This window comes from Pieris brassicae, chromosome Z (genome assembly GCF_905147105.1).
Source record: "Pieris brassicae chromosome Z, ilPieBrab1.1, whole genome shotgun sequence".
Lineage (NCBI taxonomy): Eukaryota > Metazoa > Arthropoda > Insecta > Lepidoptera > Pieridae > Pieris > Pieris brassicae.
The window spans coordinates 6,381,996-6,394,267 of record NC_059680.1 but is presented as its reverse complement, the minus strand read 5'-3'; the positions used below and the strand labels follow the sequence as shown (position 1 = coordinate 6,394,267).

Sequence of the window (12,272 nt, the reverse complement as noted above, 5' to 3'; positions counted from 1 at the left end):
AGACCCCAATAAACGGCAGCGTATGTCGGGCACAGAAGGTTGATCACCTACTTAACTAAAAGGTTGTAGCGCCATTGGTCTCCGTGACTCCATGGCACAATCAACGCTGGTCTAATAATAACCTATGATAGTCTTTGCATAATTTACCTGTTTCAAAAGTGCTCCGAAGTACTGATATCTTAGCCGTGTTGTCATTTTGAGTCCTGCACTAGTGAATGTAACGCTCTGTAGACACATAGATAGACCAGCAACTGCCGCAACCAATATAAACAGTCCCGAATACATATCCGCCAAATATATAATCTCGGAACGATCTTGTAAAATGAATATCTGTAATATTACAATTACTGTATTAGAAGTATATAAAGTTATTGTTTAATAAATCTGTGTGTAACTGAAGTGCTATCAAATTTATAGAACGATGACTAAAAGGGATCTTTAGTTGATTTTATTGGAATACACTTCAACGTTTAATATCAGTTTGTTCGTCTAAAAGCAGTCTCTGAAACTAAGATTCGTAGTCGAAACATTGCGCTAAGTTTCATTCGCTTATGGCAAAAATGTATTGAAATTTAACATACTTGGGAGTCATGCTTAGAGCTAAGTCTCGACTTTTAGGCTTCTTCTTACTGAATAGCATAACTTCATTATCAAATTTAAGTTCTCATAGTTCTTTAGTATTAAAAACCTTCATGTGAAACTTGGATGACTGCTTTAAGGAAGCAGCGAAAGACTCTGTTTGGATATAATTATTAAACTCTTTACATAAATAATGGTTTCAATAATTAGAACGACAACTCTAAGTTGACTTTTACTGTCAATTGTTAGTTTACATATAACAGTATTGGAAAAAATATTAAGTGAAACAAAATTCATATACAATTCACTCAACAAAATTTATTTATTTGATTACATACCCCAGCCGTGTATCCGAATAGCAAAGCGAAGACCGGAAAACATGTACCTTGCGCGAATGCAGCTATCGAACCAATAACAATATACACCCATTCGGGAGAATTTAATTTCATTAATTGCCAATCACTTAGGGGTTTTATTTCCTGAAAGATTTATATGATAAATTATTTTTTATATATAAAGGACTCACTTTAAATGGACGCGTAAATAAATCATTACGTAACCTAGAATCATGATTAGTAACCTAGAAGACAAAAACTATATGCCAAATATACTGGAATGCCAAATATAATGGAATAATACTTTTAAGGTAGAATGCTCTCAATTCTAGATATTTTTGCTGTTTTTTTTTTTATTTTGATGCATTTGATTCATTTTGTGATAATTTTTTTAAAGAAAATGTGTGAAATCTGACAAAGTATTGAGTCTGGATGAAACTGTTTTTATCAGATCGCCCATTTACATCATTACATTTCTTGTGTTATATTTTTTACATTACAATGTAAATAAAGTGTTGATTACTATTTACTTCAACAAATTTACCTCTTCGTCGCTTTTATCTTCCTCCTCAGATTCATAATCATTGTTATAAATGAAATTTTGTAACCCTGTAGATATAACTGAAGAAATAGAAGCGCGAGGAGTCATCCAGTCGTGGGAATCTTAAAAAAAACATTGATCTAATACAATATTAATTATTTACAGTGACGTAACCTTTTATGGGTGATGTTGTGATGATAGATCTTAGTATCAGATTACATTGTTTTATTACTATTAAACGAAACTAGATGATTGGCATTCTGTTCACTACTCTTCTCCTTCCAAAGAAGCTTTAGTAAGTTAATTTATACGCATGCCTCGTTAATTTGAAATGTGTCCATAAATGTAAATGTAGTGGAATTTTTTAATGCGTCCTAAAAATGTTTAACAGTTAAAAAGTTGAATACAAATGGAAGCACACATAACAAATTTATATAATATAATTGAATTAACTAATTAATTTGTATAACATAATAAAATAGTTATTTTTTCTCTAAATGAACCTTATTATTGGTATATTACCTCGCTTGATCGAATGATGTCTTACAATCCTCTTAGTTGATCTTCGCTTTACATCATGTCGTGGAGTCAAAACTTCGTTGGCATCACCATTTTCTACATCTTCTTCTTGTAAGGTTTCGATAACATCTGGCTCTTTGTTCTCGTTGCCATTTGTAACAAGCTTGTAATAGTGACCTTAGGGATTAGATGTTTTGTATTATAATATACACTGAATTAAATCAAATTTCTATGTCAATAAACAATATCGTCTAAAGGACTTCCAAATATAACTGTTATATCCATAAAAAATTCAGTGATTTAAACTATTGATGTTCTAGAACCTTAACATGATTAAAGAACGTTTATATAAAGTTTCGCTCTTTGAAGAAATTACGAAGATACCTTTGGCTTTCATGAGTTCTTCATGTGTTCCTTGTTCCATAATAACTCCTTGATCCATGTAAATTATCCTATCAGCATTAAGAATAGTTGATAATCTGAAAAAAGTTCGCAGTTTTAATGGTTTTCAAACTAGCAGCAGTCTGTATCTCTTATTTAGAAGGCTCCTATTGTGAGCTTGATTCCCTATTAAAACGATATATATTTACAACAAACCTGTGAGATACAGTAAGTGTAGTGCGACCAGAACTTGCTCGGTCAAGAGCTGCTTGAACCTGTTTTTCAGAATGAGGATCCAGAGCGGAAGTTGCTTCATCAAGTAGTAAAATAGCTGGCTCCCTGAGAAGTGACCGCGCTATAGCTATCCTTTGTTTCTGTCCACCAGATAGTGAAGCTCCTCTCTCCCCTATAACGGTGTCATAACCCTGAAAACCGTACAAACCCGTGAAACTTGAGTACATTGTTTAGTTATGTTTTTTTTGGAAGTAAATAACTCGATATTACATTTGCCAGATGAGAAATGAAATCGTGAGCGTATGCCATTTCTGCAACTTTTTGGACGTCTTCACGTGTAACTTCTGGACAACCGATCGCAATGTTATCAAAAATTGTGCCTTTGAATAAAACTGGCTCTTGACCCACCACACCTAAAACATTACAAATGTATGTATAACACACTTATTTTATTCTATCCATATATACTAAAACGAATATTTACCAAGAGAACTCCTCAACCACCCTAAATTAAGACTCCTCACATTCTTCCCATCGATTTTAACTGTACCAAGATGTGGATCGTATAGTCGCTGTACGAGTTGTAGAATCGTAGATTTACCGCAACCGGAGGATCCAACAAGTGCCACACATTCTCCAGCTTTTATATTAAGCGAAAAGCCTTTAAGAACTTTGACATCTGGTCTAGATGGGTAACTGAAATGTATATCTTCTAAAGATATCTCCCCTATTACTCGTCTTGGGGAGAGACCTCCGTCGTCTAGGCTATCTATTATCGGTTTCCTTTCCAGTAGACTGAAAAGACTACTTGCTGCACCACGAGCTGAAGCAAATATCTCCATATGGGGTACACAGAGTGTGATAGACTGGGTCGCCATATACACAGAAAACAGTATCTGAAATAAATAAATTATAATATAAAAGTAAGTCAATGAGGAATTCATAATTTGTACATGTTTGTTTTATTTTGTTCTACTCTACGAAATCTTAACACTTTAGCAGTGATTTTACTGAATGAAAGATGAAGATTTTGTAGATATTACGCACTTATACTTACATTAAAAACTATACCGACGAGGTATTTCTTTTCGTCTGTTGGTTTGTCCATATCGATGAGTATAAGCCGTGTACCATAACTGAGACCTATTGCATTCAATGAGTATGTTAGAACCCAGTTGAATCCAGTACCTAGCCCAGTGAAGAAGCCACGCTTTCGACCGTACTTCTCGGCGGGCTCCAAAAGGCGACGATACCTAAATGTAAAATAAGTTCAGCCACTATACTTAAGGTCTTTAATTCCTTTAGCGGCGGTAATTTGATCATATTAAGAAGAAAGTCGTAGGTTTGAACCTGGCCTGTGCACCAGTCAACTTTCTGTCTATGTTAGCTTACAGTCGCTCGTACGGCAAAAGAAAACATGTGTAAAACGGCATACGTATCAGACACAAAAGGCTGATTAGAAAAAGAATTTTAAAGATTTTTAATAAGATGTAAGTGTGCGTACTCACTTATAAAACGTACGACGTTGAAAAAAAGGACTGACTATAAACAGTTAACCATACTTTTTACATCAGAAGAGTAAACGAATATACCACCTATAATATTATCAAAATAATCGTAATTGCTTGGGTATAGATATTGGGGGTTTGGACATTAAACAAAAGTCTACTATTTTTGTAATTACTTTAAAACATACCTTTCAATCTCTTTGCTTTCTCCACCAAAGGCTACGATCGTCCTTACAGACTTTAACACTTCTTCGGCTTGTTTTCCCGCTTTACTATAAAAGCCCATTTCACGTTGAGATGATCGTGTTTGATACTGGAAGAAATTTATAAAAGAAATATTTTTTAAATGGTAAAGATAAAACTTGTTCGCTACGCCGTATTTATTTTTACATATATTCATAGAATGACCCGAAGAATATTTTTTAGAATTAATTAAAAACTTAAGTTTCATACACTTAAATATCTTTGAGTAAGATCAATAAAGATTTCTTATTTGGTCTTTGTCGTTAATGTTCAAGGAATTTCTTCCAGTCAGGAAAACATTCCCTTTGAAACTTACTATTCTCATATCCATTTTACAAGCCCAAGTGATGCTTCAAATACTTACATTTGATAGTATAACCGATGCTGCAATTGAAAAGGGTACTACAGTCACGCACGCGAGCGTCAATTCCCATCCTTGAGGGAATGATTGGCAGAGACAAATGATCGCTGTTCCTACAAGATTTGCTACAACACCTACTTTTTCACCTATTCCTTCTTTTAGCTTCATCATGTTCCTAAAATAAGAATTTGCAATATGAGTAAGTTAATTACTCAATGGTCCTTTACCATTGCCTTCGGTTAAATATTCATGTAATTTTCAAAAGCAAGTAGGTGATCAGCCTGCTTGTCGACATGTTGTCGATTTTTGAGTACTCAATTATTGCTTCCGCGATGTTTACTTGCCGTAACTCGTTATCGTACGAGGAAATTAATTCCTATTAGAACTTAGCCTCCGTGCATTAACCTCTGATCTTCTGATTATATACGTATATTTTTTGGTGGAAAAAGAACATAAAAAGTACCTAAAAAAATTATGGTTACATAATAAAATAGTTTAATACTTACTCAGACATTTTAGATGCCAAGTTGAATTCGGTATCAGTATCAAACCAAGTCATATCTTGTCGTAGAACGGATTGTAGGAACATGAGACGAATTCGAGTAATCTAAAAATATTTAATTAAGCATGATGAAAAAAATGAAATAAAAGGTAATTTATTTTTAAATTCACGCCTTTTTCCCAAAGGGGTAGGCAGAGACTAGCCACAGATCTGCACTTGATACGTTTTTGACATACCTCTCTTGCCTCGACTTCTAACAGTCACCATGCATACTCGTCGATTAAAACTAAATTATTAGACAAGATAAATTACGCTATTTTCTAGTAAAAACCACAGTACGACAACAAATAGCATCTATAGAAACATAAACAGTCTAATAAAAGATAACTTTGGTAATCAAAAACTTCAACATAATTTACCGCAGGGTTTGGAATTATCTACTATTATCGCTAAAGAATCTATAGAGAAAACTCTGCAAGCATTAGGTGTCTTACGAAACGAACAAATTTAATAGATTTAGTAAGTTTTAAAACTCGTTGATTTCAATTTATTTAGAACTTTGATATACTTATTACCAGATTAACACGCAACACACTTCCATGTGTCCCGTGCTAACGTACCTAGAAAAAGTATTTACGACGTTAACAATGTGTATAGTAGATTAAATTAATTTCTGTTTAAAGCGATGCGCTCGTAAACATAAATCAAGGTCAGCAATTAAAACAATTGGCTCTGTCAGCAATTGCAAAAGATGTCTCCAAGGCAAGATCAAATTAATAAGCATTGATTATTTTCATGTGTAAGACAATAAGGAATCAATGATAAAAAATTACGAAGAATTGGATTCTTAGACATTTTCTTGTATGTTGTTGAAAATTATTTTTATAAATATTTTAACCTGTATTGTTGGAATTAAATTGGGTATGATGATGTTTGCTAACAAATTTATCGAATCGCATTCAAATCAGTTGCCTTATTAATGTTAACAGGTAGGTATTTGAATTCGGTATAGTTTTGTAAAATCTCTATATAAATATATAAAATTCTCGTGTCACAATGTTTGTTCTCATACTCCTCCGAAACGGGTCGATCGATGCTTATGATTTTTTATGCATATTCAATAAGTCTGAATCGGCTACTATCTATGTTTCAAGCCCCTAAGTGATAAGGGGTTTACCCCAAAAAAATTTTTTTTTGGAGTAACCCCTCGTAAATTCGATGTACCTCTATTTTAATAACGTTGATAGGTTATTTTTATTGAACTAAAAAAATGATTCCTGGAAACAATATACATGGGAAAACGACGTTTGCCGGGTCAGCTACTTAATATATATAAATCTCCTGTCACGATGTTTGTCCGCGATGGACTCCTAAACTACTTAACCGATTTTAAATTAAATTGGCACACCGTGAGCAGTCTGGTCCAACTTAAGAGATAGGATAACTTAGATCTTTAATTATAGTCGCAATTATTTGTCTATAATTAATTGACAGTCACAATTATCTGTTAACTCCAAAAGATTCTAACAGATGTCGATACTTTTCGACTGCATTGAGTAAGTAATCAATAGATGGCACTGCTATGGTAAACCGACAAACGTGTCATATAAGCTACAATTCAATATCATGATTACCACGTGTTATTGAGCCTAAGTATAAATTAAATTTATTATGTAGTAAACGAAATACCGTGAATTTAATTATTTCCATTTTTTAAATTTTGGTGTTAGCATAGCCAACCACGTGTTACTTAGACCGAATTCAAATTGTAGTGACGATAATACAATGAAATTATTCTTTCGTGTCACGGTATAAAGGCTAACTAAAACCACATTAAGGAGAAACGAATTTCGCGGGGGCAGCTAGTTTTATTATAAATTTGTATCGAAACCAAGCTTATTGCGGTAGTACCAGCCCTGATTCTTCAATTGAATGTTACAATTAGAAACTATTTTGGTAATTTAGTTATTGATTAATGTAACGTTAGAAGAAAAACCTTAATTTTATTATATGAAATCTCTTTACTTCCAGATAAAGCGCATCAATTTTTTTCGGTGTGTTAACTAGGTATAAACCTATGTTTGAATTGTCTATTACTTTAATAATCTACTTTATTAGTTTACTTACCTGTCTTAAAGCACTCCAACTGATTAGAGAGACAGATATGAAGCAGAGAGCAAGTGAGATGAACACCGACACAAATAAACCGATAGCCATCGCTTTACCATCTTCAACCAGTGCCTCCATATTCTCTTCGTGTGACGCATTGTTCCTAAAAAGACCAAATCTTAATAAAACAATGTAATGTAATTAATATTAAGGTAGCCGTTTCTGTTTAATTACGTTTATCACAGGAAGAAATGATAGAGAGTGAGAGGAAATGAGTATAGTGTAAAATAAATAAATAACGCGTTGCGCTTGATTGTGATTTGTCAAACTGAACGATAGATCGTGTGTCCGTGATTGAACTTAAACTGCTGTTGACCAATCAAAATCAAGCGTATCGCGCACTTGTGTTGTTATTTTTTATTTCTGTTTTAAATATAGTAGCTGTTCTAACTACTACGAAACATTTTTTGTGAAAGCGTGAAAAAATCATATGATTAGTCAAATCAGGACGTTCGCTCCTGGGATTTGAAGTTCTGATCAATAATGGGCGGGCTAGCAGTAGTTATGTCTGACCAGGGATATTGGCCTAGAAATCTGAAAGGATATTATTGAAATAAAACTACTTAGAATTCTTACAGTCTTCGGCCTCCACCAAATAAACTAGTTAGAGGTAAATAGCTTGATAGCTGATCTTGTTGAGCTGTTCTCTCTACGAAGGCTGTGCTTAATTCACCAAATTGGGCCAAGTTGTAGCAGACGCCACCTCCGCTAAGCAGTCCCACCAACACACCTATGACTGTAGCGAGTAGCTCGTACCATTTCCCGTAACGATACTAGAAATATTTAATGTTATTTTTATTTCTAAAGAGCTTAATTTATTAGATTGATTCAATACGAGCCTCATAATAATAATATATCTGTATGAAGACAAATTAATATAAAATAATTAATTAATTTGTTTTTACGGCCTTTATACATAAAATTCCATGAAATGTTTCACAGTATTAATGAATGTTTACATAGTAGATTAAATTATATATATACAAGCATTTAAAGACTATTTATTTAATCCCTCTGATTTTCTTTTCAACTAACCACTCAATAGGTTTTTATATTTGTTTAGCATATAACTAGTTGAGTCGAGCACCCCCTTCCCCAGTTATCTGTAAAATATACTTTATAACCAATTCTCATGAATACACAAAAAATCGTACCGTTTTGAAGGAATGCAACTATCTATTTAATATTTTTATTATCTTTAGATATTTTTATCAATATTTACTGTGTTGGTTCAGGAGAGCTAAGCTTATTTATTTGTATACAGAAATTACGTTAATTTTCAAATATCCTACAACACGTGTCACAAAAGTAAAACTCGGTTAATTAGAAAGATTAATGAATCGTAAATTGTGAAAACCATATTTATCATTCAGATAATTTTATTTACGGAAGAAGAGCCCTTATGGCTATAATACTATCAAAATATCTCATTAGCTCTTTAATTAGCTTCGGTTTTCGGGTTTAAATATAAAAAAGAACGCGTTTGGACCGAAAGAACCGAATAAGCACTTGATAAGTCGAGTTATGTAGTAATGTAAATAAATTGGCGTTTTACTGTGTGCGATACTCACAATTTGGAAATAAGAAATCGAAGGTTCCTCTGGCTTTTCTTCCTTCCTGTAAGAAATATTTTCTAGTTTAAAATAAAGAAATATCTCTGAAAAAAATATTCAGTATGCGAGGTTACTTACAAATTATATTTTCTGAAATAGATTGTTCCTACCACCACGTTTTTTAGTAGCAAATTATGAATAGTTTTCTCTCTCTTCCTAAATAACAATGATCGAGGAAACAGAAACACATGACTTCTGAGACTTCAAAGGTAGCCCCGACCGAAAATGTTTTTTTAAATCGTTGTGCTGTTGAAATTTTTCAAGAACATTTCACATTTCTAACATTAGACATAACATGGATTTCCTATTATATTCACTATCTACGCTAATAAAGATCTGTCCGTAACACCTATTATTACGATGTATGTTGACAAATCTAATCCCGACTTATAACCATCGCATTTTATTGCTCTTATATAAGCACGTGTAAGTTGAACGTAGTTTTATATATCGCCATTACAAGATGATCGCATATTACTAAAAAAATGCACGTTGAATTGATAAACTCCTTTTTTTGTTAATATATATATTTATGAATGAATTGTTTATTACTACGATATGGGTAACGTATTCGGCTAATAAGTTGGTTTTTAAATATTTCAAATTCACCAAATTTGTCGAATCACAGCTCCACCTTAAAACAGATCCATTTATTAAGTGTTCACTTGCTGAGCGGTATCGGGTTCGATTCCCGGTCGAAGTGCAAGTATATTTCTATTAATATAAAAAAAAATACTCAACCCAACTAGGTTGGGCCAACTTACGTAAATAACACTGGGAACTGAGACAATATCATTTACATCATGTATGTAATATTAACTTAGTTTTTTATGAGTTCCAAAGCCATATGCCTCCTTAATATAACTTTGAGTACTACATACAAGTCGTAAAGGCCGATAGAAAAAGGTTAGGTTATGTTAAAGCCAAAAACCTGTACCTTCTTTCATTTCACAAAGCTCGATGTTTTAATTTATTTATAAGAGGTTAAAGAGCATGCGCCGACACATTATTGTATGGTACACCATTGCAGATTGATTAAAATATGTAGAATAAAAATTTGAGGAAAAATTTTTAAAGGTGGAACCGTGATTCGACAAATTTACCATATTTTCACCCTAAAGAATCATGTAGGTTTTAAGAACATCTTTTATTTTTCTATTCTATTTTTGGGGTTATAGCTAATATAAATATACCGAAAAAACAAAACATGGTTATACAACCTTTTAAAACCTGGACCTCAGATCTCCTTATCTGTTCATTGGTTATCGTGATTATTTGTTATCTCTAATAGATAAGTAGATGATCTTTTGAGCCTGACACACGCCTACTTTTTGGGTCTAACGCATGCCGGTTTCCTCACGATGTTTTCGTGAAGGAAACGTACGTTTCGTACGAGCGAGTGTTAAATGCGCACATAAAAGTCAAATAGTGCACAGCTGTGGTTTGAGTCTATGACCTCAAGAATGAGATTCGCGCACTAAAGCCACTGTTTTAACCAACAAAGAATTAAAAGAGAAATAAGAAATGCAAGCAGTGACCAGAAATGATTGCTACATAAGTACTGATAAAAGAGGTACCTGACACATGAAACTCCGGGGTTGGCAGAAACCTAGCATAACATAACAATTTAACGAGAACATACCGCTGTAGCTTAAAGCGCCAAACCATAGGTCAATACAACATTTCATACCGTGAGTGTTCTATGAATGTTTGGAAACGAACAAATTTGAGACGTTTTAACAATCGTTTCATTCGTATTTATAGCACGATCATGCTATAATTAAAGTCCTTTACTATTTTATATTATAAAAAGTTGTAGATGCTAAGAGTTAGGAAAAAGAGTTTAGGAGTGTAACTTAGTAAGTCTGAATATAAAAGTTAAAATGAACTAGATAAATAAAACAGTACATATGGTTACAATTCAATTGACATCGAGATCAATTGGACTTGAAGCAGTGATGTATTACGTATTCAATATAATTTTTAATATAAATCACTAATGTCTACTTGAGCCGACTGGTGTTGCAAAGGACTATGGCAACAGACCAGACGGTATGAGTTTGTGGAGACCATGGACGCTGGCCCCTTCCCATCTACATAGAACGAATAACTTAGCTGGTGCGGCCTGTGAAGCGGCTTGAAAAGCTGAAGCATGCAAGTACAGGTTCCGAATATGATTTTGTCTCATTCGGTGTCGAAACCCTTGGTGTGGTGTCCTAGCGCTTTTTAAGGAAATATCTAAACGTTTAGTCCACATCACAGGAGACCGATGAGCTAGCCTCGGACAAAGAATTGGTCTAGCTATTCAAAGGGGGAACGCTGCCAGTATATTCAGAACCTTGCCTAAAGGGACTCTTTTTAATAATATATTTTAATTATTATATTATAATTTTTAAGGTTTTTAGTTTTAGATTCAAAGAATGTTATTTTTACGTTGCTTAATTAATGTCCTTAGATAATATCTCATTTTATGAAAATGTATACCTTAAATATTTATTAAAGTTGAAGCAGATCAATCACTTATTGATTGAATTGTTTAATAAGGTGTCGTGATTTTGTATATGTTTTGATACATAGGGAATTTAACTAAGTCTCTCCAGTTGTATATTGTTAAAACGCGCATTTTTTTGTAAATACTCGCGAAAGCAAATAAACTAAAGGTTTTTACCAATAAATAAGTCTTTTATATCGAAACATCACTTTAAAAATAAATAATATTCTATACAATGTAACAAAATAAAAAAAATCAATGGCATTACAACCTCTCTAGGTCTGGCCCTCAGATTTCTGAATCTGTTTCATAATCATTTTTTCATTTTTCCATTGATGCACAGTCGGGGATCGAACCTACGACCTCAGGTGTGAGAGTCGCACGCTGAGGCCACTAGGCCAACACTGGTCAATGTAACAGAGGAAATAAAATAATATTTATTTAAATGCTAATACTTGTGTGTAAATTATTTTTTTTATATAGGTATTATTATTATTTTTTATTTGTTCGCAAAATACTAAAAAAACGAAGATGAATGTCTATCAAACCTATATAAAGTATGTTCAATCATGATAAATTATTTTAAAAACTGTAAAATAAAATAAGGATTTTTTTGTAAACGAAAGGTTACACTTATTTATATATCGCAATAAATGTTCGCAAAGCAATTGTAAAAATCACTTACACTTCATTTTTTTTCTTATATCCCATTTCGACGTACGTTCCTATCAGCTCACATGAAAGAACTGATATAGGAACGTTGAACCACCAGCGTTATGTACGGGCTCTGTTTATT

At 33.1% G+C, this 12,272-nt stretch overlaps 1 protein-coding gene across 1 annotated transcript in view; it reads right to left on the bottom strand.

Annotated features, from left to right (window-relative positions):
• Positions 1-12,272, bottom strand: part of LOC123718981 (multidrug resistance protein homolog 49-like) — a 17,987-nt gene extending 5,715 nt beyond the window's left edge. The window contains exons 1-16 of the mRNA XM_045676010.1: positions 12,162-12,272; positions 8,944-8,989; positions 7,949-8,145; positions 7,331-7,475; positions 5,208-5,308; positions 4,705-4,876; positions 4,286-4,410; positions 3,647-3,842; positions 3,074-3,485; positions 2,860-3,002; positions 2,572-2,780; positions 2,359-2,453; positions 1,978-2,151; positions 1,459-1,577; positions 918-1,058; positions 148-330 (exon numbers count right to left, since the gene is read on the bottom strand). Coding sequence (XP_045531966.1) covers positions 148-330; positions 918-1,058; positions 1,459-1,577; positions 1,978-2,151; positions 2,359-2,453; positions 2,572-2,780; positions 2,860-3,002; positions 3,074-3,485; positions 3,647-3,842; positions 4,286-4,410; positions 4,705-4,876; positions 5,208-5,308; positions 7,331-7,475; positions 7,949-8,145; positions 8,944-8,989; positions 12,162-12,187 — 2,484 coding nt within the window. The 5' untranslated portion in view covers positions 12,188-12,272. The remainder of the gene's footprint in view (positions 1-147; positions 331-917; positions 1,059-1,458; positions 1,578-1,977; positions 2,152-2,358; positions 2,454-2,571; positions 2,781-2,859; positions 3,003-3,073; positions 3,486-3,646; positions 3,843-4,285; positions 4,411-4,704; positions 4,877-5,207; positions 5,309-7,330; positions 7,476-7,948; positions 8,146-8,943; positions 8,990-12,161) is intronic.